Raw genomic sequence first — 26,112 nt, forward strand, 5'->3', positions numbered from 1 at the left:
GGATCTCATGAATTAATTCAGTAGATATGCTTTGAGTGCTTATTATTATGCACCAGGCACTATACTAGACCCCTAGGAACAATGGACTAGACTGGATGTTCAAGCAGCATCAGTCACTAAATTACATGTTTGGGTATCTGCCCTATTCAAGATACTGACTAGTCCTCACAGAGTTCTAGTTGTGACTTCACATTTTAACTCACCTACAGAATGGTAGATTTTAAGAATCCAAACAGACCTGAGAGATGACTTAGCCCAGTGCCTTATTTTTTAATTTTGTGACAAATCAGAGGTCTGCATGTTGGACAGCTAACTGTTGAGGTTGAGGCTGGGTCTTTAGGCCCCTGATTTCCGGTCCAGTGTTGTTTCAAGTGTACCTTGAGCCTTCCCCTGTAGGATTGACTGCATCTCTGACAGATTTGCACAGTGTCATCTGCTACTTTGTGTATTCACACAGGAATCACCAAGTTTGTTTCTGGAAACACAACTCTTGTTCCCTTTTTCTGTTCCTGCTAATTCAAAGTAATAGTAGCAGCTTTCCGAAGATCCTGACATTTTGCTGATTCACCAGCCTGGTTCCTGCTGGGGAGAAGACTGACACAAGAAGTGCTGTTCGACATCGGCATACTTGGGAAAGGCAAGGGCACAGATGTTCCAAGTTGTTAAGTTCTGGTCTTTAAAAAGGAAAAAAACAAGTCCCCCTATAATAACTTTGACAGACTGCCATTTCCCTCCTGTTTTCTCAGAGCTAAACTGTGTTTTTTCCCCCCTCTCATATGCCAACCTTCACCCTACTGCCCTAATGATATTTTTTTAAATCTGATTTTTAATTATGCCCTACATCAAATTTAAAGTGCATTTGAAATTTTTTTAATTACCTAATTTTAATTAGCTGCAGCAATTAGGGTAAATGTCATCCTTCTCAAAGTACAGTTTTTCTTGAAAGTGGTTTCAGGAAAGGGTAGGCCCTCTTGACTTGCATCTGACACATCCTCTCCCATTTCAGGACGCTGATCTCCCAGTAGCACTGCACTCTGTTTCTTGTCTTATCTGTGATCTATAATGGAGATTTTTCTTCAGGAGATGCTTGTTAACAATTTACTGTTGTACAGCTGTAACTGCCCGAAACACCTTACCATGAATAAACAATTTCATGGCAGTCATGACTTAAATCTTTCATCTTTTTTAACTCTTCATTTATCAACCAAGACCATATGTGGCTGGTTATGCTCCTGGCAAGCACAGGTCATCTTTGCTTTGTCCTTCTCTGAGAAAACATAAACTATAGGGATTTTAATTGGATCAGAGGCTGGTTTGTTGTAACCTTAAGAGGCAGAGGATGCGAGAAACAGCTTGTGCCTCGTCCTTTCAACCGTGAGAAGCAGCTTCAGAGTTTATTCTGGCGCTCTGCATCACTGCTGCTCGTGAGGGCCTGTCAGCGCTTCTGTGCCTCATCTCTCCCCTTGAGAGGCTGGAGCCCAGCCATGGTTGGCTGCAGAGTGGAATTCTGGTCTGTGAAGAGCATCTCTGGGGGTGAGGGGCAGAGAGGGAGGGGCATACCCCTCACACAGTATTGAAGAGTCACTCTGAATGTGCTAGAAGGGAACACAAGATAGGATCCAACAGCTGCTGTCTTTTAGAAATACTGCTTTTTAAAACCATTCTTCCTTTGAAGTAAGTGATTTAAATATGTTTAGAGCCCCTTTTTTTGGTGAACCTTTTGGAGTGTTTCTACAGAAACATAAAATCAAAGGTACATTTAAAGATATTTTCTTAAGGTTCTGCTAAACAGTTCTTGTGGCCCAGTTTTAGCCATATTTACTCATTTTGCCTAAAGGAACAAGGAAGAATAAAACAAGAGGAAGATAAAACCCCAGGTGGTGGCTTGTCACCCCTTTTACCACCAACAAAAATAATAAATGACCACAGCATCAAATCCATAAGCATCCTATTTTTGTATGTTCTTAGTTTCGTTCTCAACTTGAGTGACAAGTCCGTGGAATCCTTTCTAAAGTACTTGTGGTAGATCACGGCATTTATTGGCTTCCTCCTTTTTGTGATAAGCTCTGTTGGGTCCTCTTGGGGAAAGAAGAAATAATAACTCTAGTCGAGCAAAAACACTCACTTACTTACAAGTTACTTGCTATGTGTGGTAAGTGCCCTTGGAGTATTATGCTCACGAGATGCCATTGGAGTTCTGAGGTGTGAGTCATTTCTGGCTTGGGGGTGATTAGGGAATTGGGCATTGGAGATGGGTAAGCCTTTGATAGATGTGGAGATTAGAGTGTGTTTCAAGTTTATTTTCATGGTCTGTACCTTGGCAATGGAAATTGCCATTTCTTACGTGCTAGAAGCTGATGTGCTCATGTAGTCGGTACAAACTAACCAGGATATCAGGCTCATGACTTTTCTTGAAAACAAAACAAAACCCAAAACATCAAGACTACTGCTTCCCAGGTAGGTACTCTGTTCTTTAAAATACATATACATTGAGTAAACCAAATCGTTCAAAGTCTGCTTTCTCTCCACCTGTTTGTGATTCAGAAAAATGAGGTCTCATTGTAATGGTAGCTTAAGGCATTATTATAGCAGGTTGCATACTAATATGCAGGAGGGAGAAATTTGTTAGTTATAGGGGAGATTATTGGTGCTGATGGAACAGCTTTTTTTTTGTCTGGGATAATTTTAGGTTATTAGAACTATTCTTTTCTAAATTACTGTCTACTTTGCTTAGACTCTAGGAAGCCAGGAAGACCTGCAAAGTTGTCCTGTTGGATTTTGTGAAGAATTACTATGGGAATTGGAAAATAAAGAGCAGACAGGCTTTTTTTAGACCAGCAGGGATCAATTGAATTTGAGCAGTTTGGGTGTGAGAAAGCTAAAGTGGAACAAACTGACTGCAACACACCATCTTGTCCCAGAGGATGTGTACAATAGTCAGGGGTGCCATGTGTTAGAGCCCCAGTGTTAATGAGCAGGAATAGGGCTGGGAAGTGTTTGAGCCTCTTAAGGGCTTTCTTCTAATTGGACTGGGAGGGAGTTGGCTATTGCTCCAGTGCATTCCTACAAGCACTAACAAGACTGTGTATCTTGAACTGTTGTTTTGCTGGGAGCTATTCTCATCTTGATATTTCCAGAATCAAAACTACATTGAAAAGAAAGTACTTCTTTTTCTCGTTCAGTAGTTTGACATGCCTGATAATCTGTGCTGATAAGTCACCCATTTTTCTGGAGCCATTTAAATATGCTCTGAAGAAAGTCAGGTCAGGTAAAAAGTGCCAAAATGGTAATCTAGGAAAAGGACCTCTTAATGTTGACATTTGATCTTATTTATGAGATTTTGGTGAATTCCATGCACCTGGAAGATAGGGTGGTTTGTAACCTGCTTTGGACATCTCCCCTGTGGCATAATAGTGCCCATTAGAATGTAGTAGGTATTTAATGAATCTTGAATGAGTGCATTTTCTTCCTCATATTAGTTTAATCTAGGAATGGGAGAAAATTAAGAGTCCAGGTTTATTCTAGGTAGCTCTGTGCCAACTATTTTAAAAAGAGAAAAAGACCATTGTGTTTGTGTTTTGAAATACATCTGCATTAATTGAGCCATATCGAATCACTGTCCGAACCTAGGAGTAAAAGAAAAAAGATTAAAACATAACAAAACCCACATTTGTTCCATTAAATTGGGTATAGTCTCTGGATCTAGAATGGTTCATTTTTTTTTTAAGGAATTCTTTTTGAAATGACTTTAAAAAAAAATGCCATCTGCTTATTACATCTTATAACTTTGTTCCTTATGGACACATCTCATTGGAGATTTTTTTTTTCTTTTCTCATTGGAGATTAATGAGATTAATGTTTAGTTTCTGTACCCAAACTCTACGTGGATCATATCCAAAAGCAAATATCTAAAGCCAAAAAGTGGAAGTAAATACCCTCTTTTTCCAAGAGCCTTTGTATTCTGGACCATTTCATGCCCAGCTGGTCTTTTCTACTTCACCTCTTATTACACTAGCTTATTGCCCCAGTAGTGGACAGGTACGGAGGGAGTGTGCGGGGTGGCCTTTCTACTCGACATGACAAAATAGGCTATCAAAAACTGTGTTTTAGTAATTCACAGAGAGACAGGCTCTCTGTTTTCCTATTATACTTGGACGGGAGAGCCTTTTACCTTGTGAAATGAAATTGTAACTACAGTGGAAAAACCTATCACCCATGCCCAGAGTCTGCTTGTGAAGAAATGTTGGATGGGCGGCAGACCATGCTGAATTTTCTCATCAAGATTGAGAGTCTGCCTGTCTATCTTTAGTTTTGGTTCTCATTCCTCTTTCTGGTCTTCAAATGACCCCTGTCTTCTGGGTCATATTACATTATCCAGGAGTTGATAATTAAAATTATGGACTTATTACTGCCTTGCTGAAAGGTTATTTGGTGAAAGTTAGGAATTTATGTAAAATCAGTTAGCAGTAGAATTGATGAGATGTTTACCAGTCATGGTAGCTGATAACTGGTTTCACGTTTGACTTCTCAACTGAGGCAGGAGAATAGGCAAGGAGATAACCATTGGAACATTTTTAGAAATGACTTTCCTTGGTGAAAGTTAGGCATTTATCCTGTCCTATATAAAACCACCACCATTGTCAATTTTTTTTCCTTTTTATAAAAAGTTCGTAGGTTTAATGTGACACATCTGTGAGCATGGTATAAGACTAATCAAAGAAAAATATGATATCTGGCCCATAAGACCTTGGAGGCTGAAAAAGGACTTGATCAATCTGAATGTCTATGGCATAGCCGAAATATAAAATTAGATCTTCCAACCCATGGTGACCCAGAAAGGGAGACCATGCTGTTGTTAGCTTACATTTTAGATTTTAGAGGTTTCAGGAGAAAGTGAAGGCAACAGTGAGGGCTGGGCTTTCTCTGTTCTCTGGGAAGACTTGGCTAACAGTCTTTATTATAAGATACTTTCATGTTTTCTTAGTACTTTGATTTGCTTGGTCTTTGATATTACGTGATGTTATTTATTCCTTCTAGCTACTCAGTGAGATGGGCTGAGCAGAGATCATTGCTACCGTTTTACAGGTGAGGAAACTAAGCTGTAAGGAGTTGAAGGGGCTTGGACAGAATTATACAACTAGTGATAATTTCGGGATAGTTCAGGTCACTAAAGATAGAAAGCAAAGATGAATACGACATGACTCCTGTCCTCTTGTTTGCTCTGACTCTTCATCTGTTGTTCTTTCATATATACCCCACCTGTCTCTTGAGGCTGTTGTTTAATGAACAGTCATCCTATATGAGTTCTTAGTTCTGCATGGCGTTATTCAAGGGAGGTAATGATAGTACTCTACATGCCTGATGTTCTTGTCCTACAGACCTCTAACTCTACAGTGGATGGATGGATGGATGGATGGATGGATGGAGAGATGAAATGCCATGCATATAAAATAAGCATGTGACTAGATAATAGGATTTTTACACTCTATATGGAAGAACTTTTTAAGAGCATATATTTGGGAGTTTCTTAGATGAGGAGGGTGAGGGGGAGTTTTCAGCATCTTTTTTCTTCCTGAAACTTTTAATAATTCTTGGTAGAAATCTGTGACAGTTCACTATAATTACAATAGAGTCATTAGCTAGAATTTACCTGAACCTAGCCCTGTTTAAACTTGGTATGTATTCCCCTGTGCAGTAATATGAAGTGTAGTGGCTAAAGTATCATTTTTGGAACCAGATGGACCTAACATTCTGCCTTAATATTGCAGTGACCTTTAGCTAAAGTACTTAACCACTTTGAGCTTTTTACCTCTCTGATCTGTAAAATAGGGATCACACGTATCTTATAATGCCCTTGTGTGAATTTGGTAGCACAGTGCTTGGCATAATGATGACTTTTAGACATGGTGGTTATTACAGTGGCGACCACTGCAGTCTTTACTACTAGTTCCTACGAGTCGGGTAGCTCTGGGGCTTCTAGAGGTTAGTTGGTAGCCAGTTGTTTTTTTTTTTTTAATTAATTCAACTTAAGTGTTTTGGTTTACTATATGTCAAATATGATGTGTGGTCTTCTGTGTCACCTGCTTTCTGGTTACTTTGTTAATGAAAACTAGACTAGCACATAAAGGAGTTTTGTCCAAAGTTGTCTTAAGTTTTGTAGCACTCTGGTGTTTTGGGTCAATATCACTTTAAAGAGTGAATGAAGGTGGCACAGAGAGTTTAATTACTTGTGCTTGATGGTCAACTGGTCAGTTACAGATGAATAAAACAAATCTGCTAATATTTTTTCTTTCAGCAAAAAATGTTCATAAAATACCTGGAATGTCAGTTGGCACTGAGCAAGTCCTATCATTCTTATTACTGTGTCCTATATCTTTCCTTTTATTTTTTTCTTTCCAGTTCTAGTGAAACTGCCCTGGTTCTGACCTTGTCTCACTCTGAATTCGGGTACATGGTATCTTTTCCTCCAGACCTGGCTCCCACCCAGCCCTCACAGTTACCTGCTCATCCTGCCTCCCATCTGCCCACCCCCACCCCCTGCACTAGGTGCTTTCATGCAGCCTGCACACAGCTATTAGCTTATTCTTTCAAAATATTATTCTCTTCATGCGGTTCTTTTTTTTTTTTTTTAAGATTTTATTTATTTATTCATGAGAGACAGAGAGAGAGAGAGAGAGAGAGAGAAGCAGAGGGAGAAGCAGGCTCCGTGCAAGGGGCCCGATGTGGGATCCGATCCCGGGACTCCAGGATCATGTCCTGGGCCAAAGGCAGGTGCTAAACCGCTGAGCCACCCAGGGATCCCCTCTTCACATAGTTCTAGTTGTAATTTTCTCTCTTCTCCCCTTTCTTTGTCCTCCCCTCCTTCCCCTGATCCTCTTTGTTCCCTTCTTCATGTACCTTTGTACGTTCCAGTGTCTCTGTGTGGCTTTCTTGCCCCTCTGCCCTCATCCTTTTTAGTTTCCTGTTTTCTGACCAATCTTCTAGCACATCATTCCTGATTTCCAAGTTAGTTTGGTAGCTCCTTTTCTAGGATGTCTATATTCCTCATTTGTTACATGTTGGCAGTTGCCTGTGGTGTGTAATTTTTAAATTTCTCTGATTTTTGAACTTCCTCATTTTGTAGATGAGGAAACTGAGGCCCACATTGAATAAGAATAATGGATTTGCTTTTGTCACCGTCACAGTGCTTTCTTCTCGTAGACATTCAGAAATGCAGGTCGGCAGAGCACGGTATCGGTGTCCGTGTATGTGTTGGGAGAGAGAGAGAGAGGGATTGTGTTTCCAGGGTGAAGAAGGGAAACAGTTTCCAAACATAACTCCTTTGTTCTCTCTTTCATGTTTTCTTTCATATATATTTTCCTCTTTCTATTTTTGCCTAGTGTTTAATTCTCATTGTTCTTCCTTTTATGTCCACAGTAGCTCAGTGTTTAAGGAGAGGGAGCTGGGGCGGGGGGGGGGGGGGGTGTTTAGCGCAGTCCAGTGTAAAGCCTTCCCTCTACATCTGAAACTGATTTCGTTGTGCCCTGCTCTCTGCCGACCTCTTGGTGAACACCAGCCATCTCATCTCAGAAATCGTTACTGCCTTCGAAGGTGAACTGTACAGGGTAGTTCAGATTATACTGAGTTCCAAGAATTTAAATTGTGAGGTAGGGTTAAGGGTGTTGGCCTCCAGAGCAATTTATTTGAAATTTATGAAAATGTGGTGAACCTATGGAATAAGTGACCAGGAAAGCAGCATAAGGAAAAAGACTGAATTAGTTAACAACATTGACTGAACACCCACTGTGAGTAGAACCCTGTTGAAGAGATGTTAATAAAACCACAGTGTATTAAAGGTAATACATGAATAATGAATAGTAATAAAATGATTGACAAGGAAACAGGAGGGAAGGAAAGAGTTTGATAAAATGTCAGTAGGGTTTCAATATGTACGTGATACCCTTAACACTTTTCACATGTGTCCATAGCTGTGGTTGATTTGCTTCAGGAATTAACAGATATAGACACCCTTCATGAGAGTGAAGAGGGAGCGGAAGTACTCATCGATGCTCTGGTAAGTTGCACATCCAGGTTGGTTTTGTGGGTATGTGCATCATCCCTGTTGTGTCTGTGAGTGGCAGCAGGTGGGTGTGGGCTCTGTGGTGAGACTGCCCTGAATGAGTGAGAAAGTAGAAATGCAACTTGGGGGGTACTTGATAACTCTGGAACTGTGTAAAGGAAGGAGTTATAGAGGCCTAGCATTTACTAAATATCTACTGTAGGCAGGCTTCTTCTCATTTCTTTTCTTTTTTTTTTTTTTTAAAAGATTTTATTTATTTATTCATGAGAGACACACAGAGAAAGAGAGAGGCAGAGACACAGGCAGAAGGAGAAGCAGGCTCCATGCAGGGAACCTGATGTGGGACTCGATCCCGGGACTCCAGGTTCACTCCCTGGGCTGAAGGCAGGTACTAAGCCGCTGAGCCACTCAGGGCGTCCCCTTTTTCTCATTTCTTTCACTTTATGTGATCCTCACCATATCCTTTCATATAGATATTACCATATCCCCATTTCCAGCTGCGCCACTGAGGCTTGCAAAGGCAAAGACAGTTTGCCCTGGTCACGTAGCTGGGCTTTGAACCTGTCTTCTCCTTGACTCTGTGTTCTCCTAGACTCCATGTTCCTGTTCTGTCCCTAACCATGGTGCTGCTAACCTTTTCACAGATGTTTTTTCTCTCCTCTCCAAGCACCAGTGAATATAGATACCATTATTATTTTACAGATAGGGAATTGGGGAACGTTAAAAGTAAGGACAGATGTTCTAGCTCATCCAGCCAGAGTTGCATCCCCTGCCTGTAGAGACAGGGCCGATGGATTTCTCTGTGCTTTTTTTGTGGAGCCTGGGCAAGGCTTCAGAGTCCTCTAGGCAGCAGCCAGTCAGAAGGAATTTCTGTGTGAGTTAAACATAGAATTTAACTCATCACATGAGGAAACCCAGATACAGAAGGACAGCCCTCCACTGGGTCAATCAGCCAGGCCCTGACACCAGAGCCTGTGTGTTCAGATCCCCACCACACCAGCTTCCCTCTCTAGCCAGTGATTGTAGAAGCCTCCAAGACTGGAAAGGTGCTACAACTGGCCAGTGGTGGAGGGAGTCTGGTCCAGCCTCTTACCCTGATACCCTGATACTTCCTGTGGGGCTCTGTCCACCCAGCATGCTGTCTCCCTCTAGGCTCAGTTAAGTTTCCCTCTGTTATCTTCTACAATCTTGTGTTTTCTTCTAAGAATGTCTGTAAAATCTGGTTTTGATACAGTTTATAGTTTATCAAAGATGGCTGCAGTAGGTTGTATTAGAAGCACCGGGGTGTTTGTTAGGCTATATTCTGGCCCCATCTCAAACCCACTGAATCAGAATGGCTGTGACTGGGGCCCCAAATGATTCTGACACCCCATTGCTGCTCCACCCACCCTCTCCTCACTCTTTCTCTCTCAAGGTCCTTGACACTAGAAATTTTCCATGTGCCATGCTTGTTACTGGTATTTGGTGTGAATGGAAAGGCTGTGAACCCACTGGATATGAAGGACTGTCTCCTACAGAGCATGAGGCTGGAGTCCAGCAGGGCTATTTGTGACTGAGTTTGATGAAAATTTCTATTGCCATTTTTCTTTCAAGCTCCTTCCTAGAGCGAACTGCCACTTTTGTAGAATTCAGGACCTTTATTTTTCCTTTGAACCACTGTGCAGAAAGAAAAGGATGATCTTGGGTTGTCCTTTTGTTTTGAGGAGCATCTGAAGGAAGGCTGTGGCCCTTGCTCCTGCTCTGGGTCCCCACAGTGGCATTTGTGCAGTCTTACCTACTAGAGGTTAATTATAGTGGCCCTGAGTGAGCCTTCCTGCCTGGTCCCTGGGCTGATTTTAATTACCATCCTTTGCCTGTGTGAATAGGGGAGATGAGAGAGAGAGCAGCTAGCCTGGCTGCTGCCTGTAAAACGTACCCAGAAACAGCAATTCACACAAAAGCCCCCTTTGTGTTTTCTGTGTTGCTAAGCCCACCAACAAAAGCTGGATTGTGCAGATTTTATTGTTTGTTTGGAAAGAAACAGTTCATCCTCAGTCTGGGGAGCTGTTAGGTAGCTGCTACACAGGGTTTTCTGTTTGTTTAGGTTTTTTTTTTTTTATTATCATTTTAAGATTTTGACTCTTAACAGCTTTATACTGATGGGGTTGGTGTGAATCACAATTGAGCGTTCCTAGACTCCTATATATTATTTACTTGTCTGCAGCCAGTCAGAAGCCATCAGTAAATAACAGAGAACAGAACTGGTGGATGGTCTTTCATTTGTTTTTTTTCTCCACCCTTGCGCTGCATTCAGTAGAAGTTTGATAAGTATTCTCATATTACAAGAGTTGAGTTGTCTTTGTAGTTTTAATTTGGGGCCAATATCAGAGGCTTGGAATTGCATGAGCAGAGGCTAGAGGGCACAGAGCAGAATTTATTGTGGTGTGCAGTTTGCAGTTATTGCCTTGGTCTTTTTCGCAGTTGGAAGTCCTAAGCAATAGACTAGCACATTTGTGGGGAGAGAGTGCTATCCTGGCATTCTTGGGGATCTTTGGGGCTTAAAATTTGGTCTGTATCTACAGTTATTACTTAAGCAAAAGGTGAATATTTGTGCTTTGTAACAAACTGATTTGATAGCCTGGAAAATAGAGTCTTTTCTGAAGAGTAGTAAATGCAAGGGTATACTGCTTTAATGACACTTCTTTGGCATACCTCTCTAAAGAAGTCTTAGGACTTCTTGAGGGTTATGATTAGATTACAGTCATTTCTTACTTACTAGTCCCCAAATTTGCCATGTGCTTGGCAGCCCCATGCCTTTGCATAGACCTGCTTTCAGCATGGCAAGCCTTGCTTCTCCTAGACTACTTGCGATACTCCCACTCTTCTTTTAAAGCCTGACTTAAAGCTTGTCTCTTCTGAGTGTTTTTTAGGCTCATCCCCCGACTGGAGTTTGTGTTCTTTTAGCACTTTATGTGTAATAGCACTTGTCACATTGGCTTAGAGACCATCTATTTATAAGTTAATCTTTTGTGAGATGTGATTCCCATCAAGGGAATGGCCAAATTATCATTTACCAACTGTGTGTCCTTGGGAAAGTTACCTAATCTCTCTGTACTCAGTTTCTTCTTCTGTAGAATGGGGGTACCAGTAGTGCCTATTGCATAACACTGAAGTGAGGAATAAATGAGATATTTAATAAATCTTTAGGACAGTGTCCAACACAGTATAAACGCCAAGTAAATGTTGGCCATTATCTTCATAAGGGTGTTATTATGCCTGGGACATACTAAATACTTAGTAAATGTCAAGTTAAAACAGTTTGTATCATCTACCATGCAGCAAGAGGTTTATGTTTGTTGAGTTCAACAAGCATTTTTTTTTCACTTTCAAAAAATGTTCAAAAAACACTGAATAAATACTCAAAAAATTTTTTGAAGAGAATGGACCTAAATAAGGCACGATAGATATTTGATTAAAAAAAAAAGATGAAATAAGTAATACTGCGGGGCAGAATATTAAGAACAGTTGTGAGAGATGAAGCTTCTCTGGAAGTGGGGAAGAAGGAGCAAATCACTTGTGATGGGAAAGAATCAGTAAAGACTGCAGGTACTTTCTGTGGCCTCAAAGGGAAGCTTTAACAGGAGGATGCATGCAGGTGTCCCAGGAGAAGAGGTGGACTCTCTGAGGCTGAGCCATGACATTGGCCATGGTGGCTAGGAGCCACCATTTGGTAAAGAGTTTCACAAAGTGGCTTTGATATGGAGACTCAGGGGTTGCTCTCCATACCCATTCTTGCACTCAATTAACCCTACGTAAACATTCAACTTTGAGGTTCTGTGGTGGTTTGGCTTGGGTTGGTTGGCAATGCATTTGTGCTACTGAGGCACAGGCAATGCATGGGCTGAGCTTGGCAGGTTTGTGGTTGCCCTTAAAGGCATTTATTATGTAAATGTCTGGATCCTATCATTTTTATCCCTTCTCATTTCTTTTAATGTCTTCACCTTCATTTGTATTTGTCCCAAGCAAAATTCATTAGTTCGTTCATTCATTGAATGCTTATTGAGTGCTTTGTATGTTCTACATTCCAGGAATCGGGTATATAGTGGTGAGCAAGAGACAGTCTGCTTTTGTGGAGCTCAAATTCTAGCGTAGGGAGAAGCAGTAAACAGATCAGAAACTAGTTAGTGATTCTCTGTTACATAAAGGATTAAAATACAGTGATGTGATGTATGGTGACTGGGAAGTCACATTAGATTTGACAGTCAGGGAAGGCCTGAGCTCGGCATGACAAGAGGAAACCAGCCATTCAGAATGACTGAGGGCGAGATGGGACAAGTGCAAAGGACCTAAGGCAGGAATGAGCTTGACAGATTCAAGGAACAGAAAAATTGTCTGAGCACAGACAGCTTGGGGGAGGGGAGAGAGCACGGCCAGGGTTAGGTTGCTCAGGGTTTTGTAGGCCTTGGTAGGAAGTTGGAGTGGAATTGCCAGTATGAAGGAGAGTAACTGGAGTATCTTGAGCAAGGGAGTAGTAACATAGTCTGGCCTAACTTTTTAGGAAGACCATTCTTGGCAGCTGTGTGGATAATGAATTGGAGGAGCAACAGGGGAAGCTAAAATATTTCTAGATAAATGACAGCAGGAATGAAGTTTTGCGTTCTGACCATATTGCCGTATGTATCCTCAAAACTTACTGGGTGATCAAGATTCAGTGGATATGGAAAGTTTTTTCCTAGTTTTTCAAATATGAAATTTCCAGAACTCATAGCAGGTAGAAAATTTTACTCCACACTCTTTAAGAAAGGTTATTGGCAGATTGTACAAGATAGAAAAAGAATCCTTCGAACCTTCTCATCTGTCCTTTTTAAAAGTTTCCTCCTTTTCTCTTTATTCTTCCCTGGTCAAGTGGAAAAGGATATCTGAACATGCCCTTGAACTTGGTCTCAGTAGGACCTGCCAGAATATTGTTTAGGAGACCTGCTAACAAGCTGAAGTATCCAGTGACTTACCAGAAGACATCAGGCTTCAGACAGTCATGATTTCCAAGGCCAGGGTTGCTCTGGCTGACGCTCTGGTCCCTGACCAGGATTTGTTTTGGTTTCAGGCTTAGTCACAGATCCAAAACATTGGCATGAAGGTGGTAGACCCAAGGGGCTAGGGGGTTAATACAGAATGTTACTTTGTGCTCCTACTAGGTGATATCCAGAGCTATGCATAATACAAATATTTTCCCAAGAGTTTTCTGAGCTGAATGTATTTTGACTGCTTTGACCCTCCTAAAATTAGATAAAATTGCATTTAACCCAGCTAAACATAAAGTTTCACATTTTGCAAGCTTGAAAAAGCTGTCTGTTAGAAGTTAGATTTCCGTGGCAAGGAAAAAGATATTCCTTCAGCCAAAGACCCATTCAGTTCTGGGATTTGAATGCGTTGTGTACTGCCACTGTCCTCCCCCCACCCCGCCCCCCACCATTTTCCAGACAGCAGAGATGGGAAACGTTAACTAAGAATCAAGGAAAGAGGGAAAAATAATGCAGATAAAGCAGTAATAAGCAATTGAAATGAGTGAGGCAGTTTGTAGAACCAACAAGCAGTGTGATACCCAGTGGATTTGCAGTGTCTGCTGCTTTAGGATTCAGGGAGATTATAAGTCAATCAGGGTGATTTAGGGAAAAACAAACTGTGACATGGTTCATATTTTCCCCCCAGATGTTTTTCTGTTTCCTCTCACATCCTCAAATTGTCCAATTAATTAAGGAAAACATTGCGGTGGATTTCTTCAGTGAAGCTTTTGCTGGCTGTGAGATTTGAGAGCGAGATTATGTATCTCCTTGGAATAAGAGGGGAAAACAGCTCATTCTTGTATTTATGGGCACCCTCAATTCTGGCATCAGTACCCTCTCAAATCTGCAGCTAGTGTCTTGCTTTGTTCTTCACACCATAAACGGCAGAGCCTAGAAATTACCTCATGTATGATTCAGGTTTGCATATTAGTCAATAATTTCAGTTTTTTCTCCTTGATAGATGCTTCTTTTAAGTATCACCAATAAAGAATAAAGGGGTCTTATTTCAAGATCTGTCCCTCTTGCCATTGTTCTGTTCTCGGGCTCGGTTTGAATTGTGTTGTAGGGTGTCTTATATGTAAGTGCTCCGGCAGTGTCAGTCGAATGAGATGTTTCCTTCTCTCTCCTTTGTTTTCCCCTCCCCAAAGTAACAGGATCTGATTGGAAAAAATAGGCGCTTAGAGCCAATCACTACTGCCACAACATTTGTGACTTTGGCCAAGCTAGTTAACCTCTCTGGACCTTTGTTTACTCATCTTTAAAAGCTGTGAGGATTACATGAGAGTAGATAGAACAGTTTTTATAAAAGACCTGATTGCATTTACACGAAGTAAGTGTCAGTTTGTTTGAATTTAGCAAAATGACTGTCTGTCACGTACTGTAGCCTTGTACTACCCTTGGAAAAGTATGCCAGGATGAACAAGGGTTTGGTGACTTCCTTCAAAGGACTGGAGTTTTTCTTGGTCTGTGGCAGGTGCAAATAGTGAATGATCAGATGTCAGAAAGGGTCGAGAACTATATTCAAACTCTCTACTTAATGTTTAATCTAGACCCAGGGTAAGGCATGCCACATAATTTTATTTAATCTTTATAATTTATTCCCATTTCCTCAGTGAGGCAGTCAGAGAGGATATACCACAGACACACAGCAGGTGTTCTGTTCCTGTACAGGTTCTTGACTGGCTCCTGATGAGAAGTCATTACCAGGTGGATAATCACTGTAGTGTTTCCTTAGTTACCTTCCTAGGTTTGCATCAGGGTTACCCAAAGGGCAGTCTCCCTAAGAGTACAAACTGTGCACAGAGGGAAGCGTGAAGTAGTAAAAGGGTTCTTTCACCAAAGAAAGAAGCTTGTTTTTTGCTTTTGCTGCCACTGCTCAGTAGCCATTTGGTCTTGGCTAAACCGTTAATCTCTGAATATCGGCTCTGTGATGTGGCTACTGAGAGTTTTCTATAAGGTTGTGTGAATCAAATTAAAGAGATTTAATTGCTGTTCTGTGCATTAAATGTAATACAAATGTCAGGCATTTTATTATGTTAATACTCTTCTCAAGAAGGAATTAGAAATTCATCAGAAGTAATAGTTTCATAATAGCTTAGTATAGAATGTTAGGAATGTTTTGAGTTTAACCCTAAATTTTGAGGTCTGTGTAAAGTATGGTGAGTAAACTTCCCAACTAAACATCTCTTGGTGCTGTGGTCTAGAACCATGCTTTTGACTGGAACAAACTTTTTTTTTTTTAAGATTTTTATTTATTTATTTATTCATGAGAGAGAGAGAGAGAGAGACAGGCAGAGGGAGAAGCAGGCTCCATGTAGGGAGCCCAACATTATGGGACTCGATCCTGGGTCTCCAGGATCAAGCCCTGGGCTGAAGGAGGCGCTAAACCTCTGAGCCACTCAGGCTCCCCTGGAACAAACTATTGACCTGATTTCAGATGGTACTTTCCAGGGTGTTTGTTTCAGTACCACAGAGAAGTAGAAAGAGTGCTAAACTTGATTTTCAAAGGCCTGGGTTCAAGTGCTAGTGCTAGCACTCACTAACTTTGTAACCTTGAATTTTACTTTGTCTCCTTAAGCTTAGATTTACTCATCATAAGTTAGGGATAATGAAGCCTGCCCTTTCTTTACCTTGGAGTCACTTCAAGACTCCAAGAGATAATGGGATGAGAGAGCACACTGTAGAACCATGGGTGGTCAGTTATTTTGTTCATGCAGGTGAGCAGAGTATGGGAATGGGAGCATTTGAGAGACTGTTTTGTGACATGTATCCCTTTCTCCTTTTGCTTCTCTGTTGCTGAAGGTGGATGGGCAAGTGGTGGCCCTGCTTGTGCAGAATCTGGAGCGCCTGGATGAGTCTGTGAAAGAAGAGGCGGATGGTGTCCATAATACTCTAGGTGAGGGGCAGGGCGACCAGTGATCCTGAAACCGTCTTGTTTGTTTTGGGGCTTTGTGCTCATTTCTTTCTTCCTTCATAATAGAATCAACAGTAGTGGTATTTTCTTTCCTTCTGCTCCCAGACTGCTTTTCCAAAAATGAAGACCCTTGTGTAAATTTCATATAACTGCAGGTTTGGTTTGGTTTGGCTTGCAGTAATAAAATTGGAAGTCCATTAAGTAGATAACTTCCTGGACAAAAACACTTCTGTTAGCAGGCCTTTGCCTCCAAATGTTAGAGTCATGCCTATGCAGGGTGATTTTTTTTTTTTAAGCTTTAGAAAGTGTGTATTTTATAATTTTTAATCCCCCTATATTGGTTTTTCTTCCTTCTTTCCTTCAGTGGGACTACAAACTTTGGCACAGTGGAGTACCCTTATAAGATAGTTTATTTTAAAAAGAGTTAAGTGTTTCTTTGTCTTATGTGTAGTTTGCCATGTAACCAGAGTTGAAGTATTATTGTTAACTTGGATGCACCTTCATCATATGTTAATTTAAGTGGATTTCTTTGCAGTATTTCCCTTCTTCCTCCTTGAATCTCCCAGGTCTTTTTCCTTGCAAAGTTGCCAAACCATTAGCCTATTTAAAATTATGCTTTTGGGTAGTCCTCTTTAACACTGGTCATTGTCTTATTAAAAAAAAAAAAAAAAAACAAAAAACCAAAGGTGACATATCTTAAACAGAGCTTGAGAAATGAATGAGGCCCAGCTGAAGCAGAAATTTTGATTAGATTAGATTTTCCTCTCAGCTCTTTTGTCTACCACAGATTTCTCTTGTTTTATACTCTCTTCTGTGACCATTGTCATAAAGAAGAGGGAAGACATAGCACCAAGGGACTAAGAGAAGAGAGAACACAACAATCTGTAACTTGGGGGTTGGCTTCAGTCTAGAGCTAGAATTTGGCATTACCATCTGTTAGCCTAATGCTGGATTTTGCTGAATAGAAACTTTATCAAAAGTCTTAACTGACTTAATAAAAAGGGCCTGGTATAATGAAAACAGCACCAGGCTGGCAGGCTTTAGAGATCTGTCTAGTTTCAAATTGGTCACCTACCATCAGCTCAGGAGGTTCATCCCTCTCTCATTTATTGAATGCCTCCTATTTGTGAGGCCCTGTGCTGGATGCTGGGGTACATTAAAGATGAATTAAGCATGATCTTACTTCCTAAGAAGCAGACTGATGGGAAGTCTTAAACAGAAAGGAAAGATAATACAGAATGACAAATGGTATAATAGGAGTCAGTGGACAGCAGTATGGAAGTGAGGAAGGGTCTTTAAAGGTAGCTGATTGGGGCTGAATGTGAAGACAGGTATGTTTTGACAGAGAAATGTGAGAAGGACCCTTGGATGGGAGAGAGTTACAATTGCAAAGCTGTTCATGGGCATGGGCTTGAGAAAAGAGTAGGTATGTATTGTGGCAATAGGAGGTAGCAGTAGTGGAAGATGGGACCTGAGGCATGAGTTTGCCCAGATTGTGGAAGACAATCTTGTAAACCAAGGCAGGATGATTGGATTCAACTCTAAAGAGCAACAGGAAGCCATCTACAGTGTAAGCAGAAGAATAAGGGCATAAGAGATTAAAATGAATGAATTGATTTTGCTGGAAAATGTGAGAAAGTAACTTAGGGTGTTGTGGTGGTCCTCAGCTCTCAGGGGTCTCATTGCTACTCTGCTAACATAGATTTGTATTCCACTACCTGAGAGGGCTGCCCACTGAGTCTTTAACTTGCCACTGGCTGACACGGGCAGAGGAGTGAGGAAGAACCTAAGACATATACGGTGATTTCTTTAGCTCTTTCTCCTTCAAAACTCAGACCTGATGTGTTCTGGGCATTGGCCTTAGAGAATTTAGAACTAACCCTATCTCCTTTATAATAGTAACATATCCTGGGATGGGGAGCTGAAGGGGCCCCAACGGAAATGAAAGCATAGGATGTGTTAGAATGGAACAATAGGGGTTTTTAAAAAAATGTTCCCTTTTTAAATATTGTGGTCATGTAATAACTTTTTTTCCTTTGGCCTCCTAAGTTTTAATTTTTCTATTAAGCAGCAATTTGGCTGTTGTAGGAGATAGCAGGACCAATTATATTTGCTTCCGAGTACCTGACAGTTACCTCTGCCAGCATGGCCTTTCCCCTCTGTGCACATTATTTTGTTCAATTAAGAAGATCATGCTTGCTTCTCTTGTAATATCCAGAGAAAGAGAACTGAAAATGAATGAATCAGGAAGGGAAGAGACTGAATTCACCATCCCCTGATTTTTTTCCCTAAGGCTTCATGCCCAGTCCCCTGTGTCTTTGGTTACAGGTCCCTGGGACTACAGTACAATGAGGACTAAGAATGCCTTCCTAGGTAAATAGCCACCTTTCTGTGTGTTCTGCTCTAGTGTGGTTCCCTATTAGCACAGAACATCTATCACTTACTCCTTTTGTGAATTTCATCATTTTCAGTTATGAGTTTTAGTTGCAATGTTACTTGAATTAAAAATAAACCATAGAATCTCCCTGGTTAATCTAATAATGACAATACAGCATCTGGCTAGGAGGAATACTGGAAGTCAGAGGAATATGGGGCTTGTCCTGGGAAAGGAAACAAGCTTGTTGCAGATGGAAACAAAATTGCCCTCCCAAATGACTGGCGTCTGTCTCCTTTCAGCTATTGTGGAAAACATGGCAGAGTTCCGACCTGAGATGTGTACTGAGGCTGCCCAGCAGGGTCTTCTGCAGTGGCTATTGAAGAGGCTGAAGGTCAGTTTGGCATTGTGGGACCCTAGCTCACATTGTTCTTTGCTCTGGGCCTGGCTGAAGCTGGGTCACTGGCACAGATGTTTGTCCTTTTTTGCTTTGGGATCTAGTTTGGGAATCTTTCAGACAATCTTTCTCTTGTCTCTTTATTGCTTCTTCGTTTTGTTTTGTTTTGTTTTGTTTTTGTTTTTTTAAAGAAGAGGCTTTAAAGTACCCTTTAGGGGCACCTGGATGCCTCAGGGGTTGCTCATCTGCCTTTGGCTCAGGTTGTGATCCCAGAGTCCTGGGATCCAGTCTCGCATCAGGCTCCCCGCAGGGAGTCTGCTTCTCCCTCTGCCTAGGTCTCTGCCTCTCTGTTCTCTCATGAATAAATAAATAAAACCCTTTAAAAAAAAGTAGCCTTCAATATCTCTGAAAATATTATAAACATTTTTAAATACGAATTCATGTGGTACAGAAGGTTTAAAACTGAAAGTAAAAGCTCCCCTCAGTAGATTCCTTCTAATTCCATCTGCCAGAGGCAGCCACTATTAGCAATATTTTACCTGTCCTTCAAGAAGTTTTCTGTGTATCTGGGAATGTGTGTGTTTCACAAACAGAATTATATAGTATTTTATTTTGCAAGTTGGTTTTTTTCACTGAACTAAGAGCTGCCTAATATTCTTTTTTTTTTTTTTTTTAAAGATTTTATTTATTTATTCATGAGAGACACAGAGAGAGAGGCAGAGACCTGGGCAGAGGGAGAAGCAGGCTCCCTGCGGGGAGCTTGATGTGGTACTCAATCCCAGGACCCTGGGATCATGCCCTGAGCTGAAGGTAGCTGCTCAACCACTGAGCCACTCAAGTGTCCCAGTACTCTGTTTTATGCACATATCAAAATTAATTTAACCATTCCCCTTTTTATAACACTTTTTCATTGTTGCATAATAATTTTCCACTGTTGTAAGAAGTACTACAGTGAATATTCATATACACATTTTTCCTTGCATACTTCTGTTAGTTTTTCTGTAGGATAAACTCCTAGAAGTAGAATTGATAGATTGGAGGATACACACATTAATATTTTTGGTGAGTTGTCCTGCATAAAAGCTGCCCCACTGATTTCAGGGTATCTGTTTCCCCTAGCAACATCTGATACTATCAGACTTAAAATTTTGTTAATCTGCTAAATGAAAACAGATTTGATTTTATTTTGGAATTTTAAAATCAGGGAAAGAATATTGGCTACCGCTTGTTTGTTAGCTACTCATCTCTTTTAATTTACTATTTATAGCCTTTGTTCATATTTATATTTCTTTTAGATTATTTATTCTCTCTTCTTCGTATAGATCTTTTGCTGTCTTTTTAACAATTAGTGCTGTCCCATAGAGTAAATGAGAAATGAGAGAGGCAAGAGCTTCTCTTAAAAGAGTAGTTTTAGGGGCACCTGGGTGGCTCAGTGGTTGAGCATCTGCCTTCGGCTCAGGTTGTGATCCTGGAATCGAGTTCCATATCGGGCTCCTCATAGGGAGCCTGCTTCTCCCTCAGCCTATATCTCTGCCTCTCTCTGTGTCTCTCATGAATAAATAAATAAAAATCTTTAAAAAAAAAAAAAGAGTAGTTTTAATCACAGGTGTGATGGAAGGCAGTTTGGGACTGCTTATATGCTACTGAATTGGTCCTCAGGCAAGCAAGTATCCCCAGCTTTTCTGTGAGAAGGAGGCATTTTACAGCTAGAAGTATTCATGGCCTTGCTATGCTTCACAGCCTTACAGAGATCCAGAAAGTCTGAGGTATGTCAGGTCAGATTACCCTCTACTGTCTGGCAGGGCCCAAGAAGAATGTTCTGCCTAAGATAGCATATGCCTCACAATTACTCTTCTTTCTGACAATTGAATTCTTCCATAGTCCTACTTATTTAACCATTTGTTTTCATGAAATCTATAACAGACTTCTACAGCTTGACTTGATATTCAGCTGATACTACCGTCAGTGGATATGGGCACATGTGCCTTACAGAGTATAAACTTAGTGCATAGTTCAGTAGATTACAACTCCTTTTCTTTCTCTCTCTCTCTCTCTCACTCTCTCACACACACACACACACACACACACACACACACACACACACTCTCTCTCCTACCTTTTAGGAAAAAAAAATCAGGTCTGATTAATTCATGCAGTGTCATCTTTGGAACTTCTTTTGACCTCCTCTCATGGGTCTTGATGTCCTTTGGTTTTAGGACTAGACTTGTTTCCCCATGTAGTTCTCAGTTTCTTTCCTCAACATTCAACACGTTTTTATTCTCCAAAGCCTTAAAACATTTTGGGAGTGAGGAGTGGAGGAGAGGAAAGTCCAACACAGAATTGAGGGGACAGGATAGACGGCAGGGACCTGAGTTGTTGCTGGGGTGGCCATAGGTGAGAGCTCCAACCTTAAAATACACAAAACAATCCAATAGCTCTTGTCTCTGAAGTCAAGACCAATTTCTTTAAGTTCCTTGAGAGTTCCTTCATTTGCTTCAGGGATCCGTCATTAAACCAGGATGTCAGGCCACCTCTGCCCTTTGAAAGGTGTTGAAACTTGCCAGTCTTTTTTTGAAATGGTAACAGGAAGGGAAATTGAGACCTTTGGGGGTTTTCCTTGGATTCCATTACCCTAATGAGAGTAATAAAGAGTCCCACTCAATAGTCTAGCAAGCCAGTGATTCTTGCCTTTTAGGCACAGTGTTAATGTAATCCTCAGGGCATAAATAGCCATGTTGCTCTCTCTAAAACAGTTTTTTGAGGTTTCGGGGTATCTAAACATTAAAATGCTATTAGGTTATTTTACTAGTAAGCAAATGCCCTTAGAAAAATCCTGTCTGCCCAGAACATTAATGAGAATCCTGCTTAAGGGTGAAGCCAGCAAGAAGGTATGTTTTTAAAAATAATGCCTTGTGCTTTTTTCTCATAATCTGGGAAAGTGCTTGTTATAATTTTCACTATCATAAACATACTGAATTTGAGTGCTGGATCTCTAAAAAATACAGATTTCCAGACACCTTGTCTCAGTCTCTGTCTTTGGTATATTTTAGAGAAGTTCCACCTATGATTCTAATGGACAGCCTTCACTAATACCCTCTGCTCTCTGGAGATGTGAACATTATTGTTACCCAGTTTAATTCCGCACTACTGGACTAGATTTAAAAACTCCCATTTTCAGTGTGCTATTCCCTGTTCAAGGACCTCCCTCTATACGATGCTGATGACCTCTGCCTCAGATCCTCTGCCTACTTTTAAAGTCCCCTTGTACTTGGCCTCATTTGACGTTCTCATGTCTCACTTTTTAAATGTTAGCCTTGCTACCTTTCAGACATCTTTTTTACCTACCCCCTGATCTGCAACGGTCAGAATTATTTTGACCTTTGTATCTGTCTTTGTTCATTCCCCTCCCTCTACCAGGAATGAGTCCTGTCTTTCTTATATACTTCTCAGTTACACGCAGCCTTCATTAACCAGTTTAAGTCCCTACTCTTCCATGTAGCCGCCATCAATTTTACAACTGAAAGGAAATTTATAACTTCTATCACAGATTAAAAAAAAAAATCAAGACCTATAGAGAGTAAATGCCTTGCCCAAATTCATACAGCTAATTAGAGAAGAGCTAGAATTAAATGCAAGACTCCAGACTTTCTTCGTGCACTATTTCCATGGCACTACTTTGCTTCCAGCCCATACTCTTGTCTGAATTTCAGCCATTTTACTTTTTTCCATCCTGGTTCTTTTGTGGGAGGCAGCAGATCTGGGTTCTGACCTGTACTATAACTGTGACATTTATCCTCTTGAAGCATTTTTTTATCACCTGGCAGACTTTTTTGGTATGCGTGCTTATTGTCTTTCTTTAAGTATCCTTCAACTCTTTAAAAGCAAGATCTGGGGATCCCTGGGTGGCGCAGCGGTTTAGCTCCTGCCTTTGGCCCAGGGCGCGATCCTGGAGACCCGGGATCGAATCCCACATCAGGCTCCCGGTGCATGGAGCCTGCTTCTCCCTCCGCCTGTGTCTCTGCCTCCCTCTCTCTCTCTCTCTCTCTCTCTCTCTCTCTGTGTGACTATCATAAATAAATAAAAAATTAAAAAAAAAAGATTTTAAAAAAATAAATAAAAGCAAGATCTGGGTCTCCATTACATTTGCATCTCCTCTCAATTGTTAAGTGTGGTTCCTGGCAACATGTTAAAAATGCAAAGTCTTGAACCTATGCCTTGACCCACTGACTCTGCCCATCTTGTGTGAGACTAGCAATCTGTTTTAATAAGCGCTCCATGTGACTTGGATGCAGGTTAACGTCAGAGAACCACCATCCTCGAATACTTAACGTTTACGTTTCTTGTTAAACGTTACTGTTTAACTGATCATCCCATATTTATTCAGTTGTCTTTCAGTAATTCTTTCAGTAATTCTACCTTGATGAGGCCTCTTTTTGCACTGGTAGCCTAGCAGTATATAGAGATACTCATGGATTTTTTCATCCACTAAATGAAATTTCACTAATTTGTGCTAAGAGGATGAAACCCATTGCAGAGAATTGCATTAAATGGGTTAGCAAGTGAGCAGATAACAGGAATGTGAGACCATCACAGTTCATTTTTATGGGAAATACAAGCTTATTAGGATGTTGTGTACTATTGAAAATAACACCAAAACCCAAAGTTTTGTTTTTCCTTTTCTAAAAAACACAATTAAAAATCCCTTTGTTTCCCAGTTAAATCACCATTTCTAAAACAGTTGCAACATTTAGCATATGAGCTAATTAATTGAGAATTGACTACATTATACTACACGTACAACTGGTTGATGGGAAGTTCTTAGCCTCCTATGACCAGGAGCTGGGATTTTACAGGGCACAATCTGCTTCAGCAATTGTACAGAGCTCTAGATGTGTCTGAACCTGCCCCATGTGTTCCAGGTACCAGAGGTGAGCTGCAGAAATAACCTGCAGATTCTGGCTGCAGGTGGCAACATAATTGTTTTGTACTTTCCAAAAAAGCAGCAGTTCCCAAAAAGGTGAAGTTTAATTTTATTCAAAGCTAGTACATGCTGAGTACAAACCTATGCTTGACTCTATAATTACTCTGACAGCTGAAAGATTTAGGATCACCAGGTTCCTGGATAGAAGAGAGCCCACAGAAGCTTCAAGTCCCGATGGGACTCATCGGTTAACTTTGCAAACTCCAATAGACTGTACCTACTAAATGAATTCTCCTTTCTCCTGATTTTCACTAAATAGCTTTTTGTAATTTGGCAGTTTGATATTTTGGAGGCTTGGAGGCCATCACCTCTGGCTGAGATTTAAATAGAAATAAAACTTCTTTGATGACTCTTTGTCTTTGGTTAAATGTTTAAGATTAGACTACTTCCTTCCCACCTGGCCCACAGTTTCCTTTATTTGTTTCCCACAAGATTAAAATTTTTGGTAGTCATTACCATCACCATAAGTTTTCCCCATCTGATTATGAGTGTCAATGCATTAGCTGTTGACTATATGGGAATTGCTATTCTAGATACTTCACATACATTATTTCTGATCTTCACAACCTTCCAAGTGGGTGCTGCTATCCTCCATTTACAGATGTGGGAAGAATTCCACACAGGGGAAGTGATTACCCCAACTCCATGTGAAATATGTGGCAGAGCCCGTGACAGTTTGGTCTGGGTATCTCGAAAGCCTCCCTCTCTTGCCAGGGTGCTTCCCAGCTGGTACCTCTTTCAGGCTCTGAGGCATTTTAGGACTCAGTGTTGGGGAGTTATGGAGGTCTAATAATTTTGACTTTCTGATTAGATTTCCTCCTTCATACCAGTTTTTCGAAGGACCTATATTTTAATAGAAAAAGTGATGAAATAATGATTATTATGATTTTTAAAAATTTACTTTGGGCAAATTGTAAACTCCTTGAAGTATCACAGCAAAAGCTGGAGATTTCCTGGGGGAATCAGGAATTCTCAATAGAGGAGAACTAGCTGTTGAGTGCCGATGATGTTGTATATTGGTTAATTTAATCCAACCACCCCAACGGGAAATTATTACTTATTTTTACTTAACATAAGAGAAATTGGGTGAAAGAGACAGAGTAATTTGGCCAAGATCATATAGCTGGTCACCATTAGAGCTGAGATTCTAACCTGGATATTTCTGATTCCAGTCATGGTAGTACCTAATATGTGTTAGATACTTCCATGTTACCTTATTTAATTCTCATAGTAACTCTCCTGATGTTGTGTTATTATTTATTTTTTAATTTTTATTAGGTTGTTCTTTTATTATTTGCTTTTTACAGATAAGGAAACAAGACTGAGAAATATTTCTTGAGTCATAAATGGCCACTCTAAAGTTCATGGTGCCTTGGATGTCTTGGGAATTTTGTTTTTACAGTGCTCCTATGCCAGAAAGGATCTAACAATCATGTTTGTTTTAGGTCCAAGGAATTTAATGCATATTTATGTCCTAACAATGTAGTAGCCATTTGAAAAAGTAATATACATGAATTAAAAGAAAATACTTTTTTCTTTTATACTTAAATACCACAGTTACTTACTAATAGATATGTGTGCCTTTTGAGTACTGCGCAACTAAAACCTTGAAATCCAGTTGAATACCATTACCCTCATTCCTTTTCTACATTGATTTTCACACAGTTTCCTTTATTACAGCAGCCACTAAAACCCAGCTTCACAAAGATAGGATGTCATCAAAAGAGTTTACCTGGAGCTAGTAGTTAATGCAGTGCTCAACAGATGTCAAATGTCACGTGCTTTGTTTGGAAATTTTAAAATATCCTGCAGTGCCCTTGTCAATTGAGTTTCACACTTCAGGTACCTCGGCACACAGTTTGGGAACTACAGACTTTGTGTCCCATAGGTAGTACATGCTCATGAGTCAGACATAGGTGCATTGATCCTAGATTCTTGTTATATGTAACCATATAATAATTTTAGGAGTATTTTTATTTTTTTAAAGATTTTTTTTTTAATTTATTTATTCATAGAGACACACACACAGGTGGGGGGGGGGGGAGCAGAGACACAGGCAGAGGGAGAAGCAGGCACCATGCAGAGAGCCTGATCTGGGACTCCATCCAGGGTCTCCAGGATCACACCCTAGGCTGCAGGCGGCGCTAAACTGCTGTGCCACCGGAGCTGCCCTTAATAGTATTTTTAAGTGCCGTAACAATGGACAAGTTTCATGTCTTATTTACCTGTGTACTTTCATGTTTAGTTCTTTGTCTTGTGTATAGTAGATGCCCAATAAATACTCATTGGAAAAAAAAAGAGAAAATCTCCCCTTTATCTTGGAGACAGGATTTATAAAAATCAAA

General features: G+C 40.5%; 1 protein-coding gene across 4 annotated transcripts in view; it reads left to right on the plus strand.

Annotated features, from left to right (window-relative positions):
• CTNNBL1 (catenin beta like 1) overlaps positions 1–26,112 on the plus strand; it is a 161,853-nt gene that overhangs the window by 45,819 nt on the left and 89,922 nt on the right. For all 4 annotated transcript variants that reach the window (XM_077873122.1, XM_077873120.1, XM_077873121.1 and 1 more), the window contains exons 5-7: positions 7,956–8,053; positions 15,904–15,997; positions 18,692–18,783. In XM_077873122.1, coding sequence (XP_077729248.1) covers positions 7,956–8,053; positions 15,904–15,997; positions 18,692–18,783 — 284 coding nt within the window. The remainder of the gene's footprint in view (positions 1–7,955; positions 8,054–15,903; positions 15,998–18,691; positions 18,784–26,112) is intronic.

This window comes from Canis aureus, chromosome 26, assembly GCF_053574225.1.
Source record: "Canis aureus isolate CA01 chromosome 26, VMU_Caureus_v.1.0, whole genome shotgun sequence".
In the NCBI taxonomy this organism is placed as follows: Eukaryota; Metazoa; Chordata; class Mammalia; order Carnivora; family Canidae; genus Canis; species Canis aureus.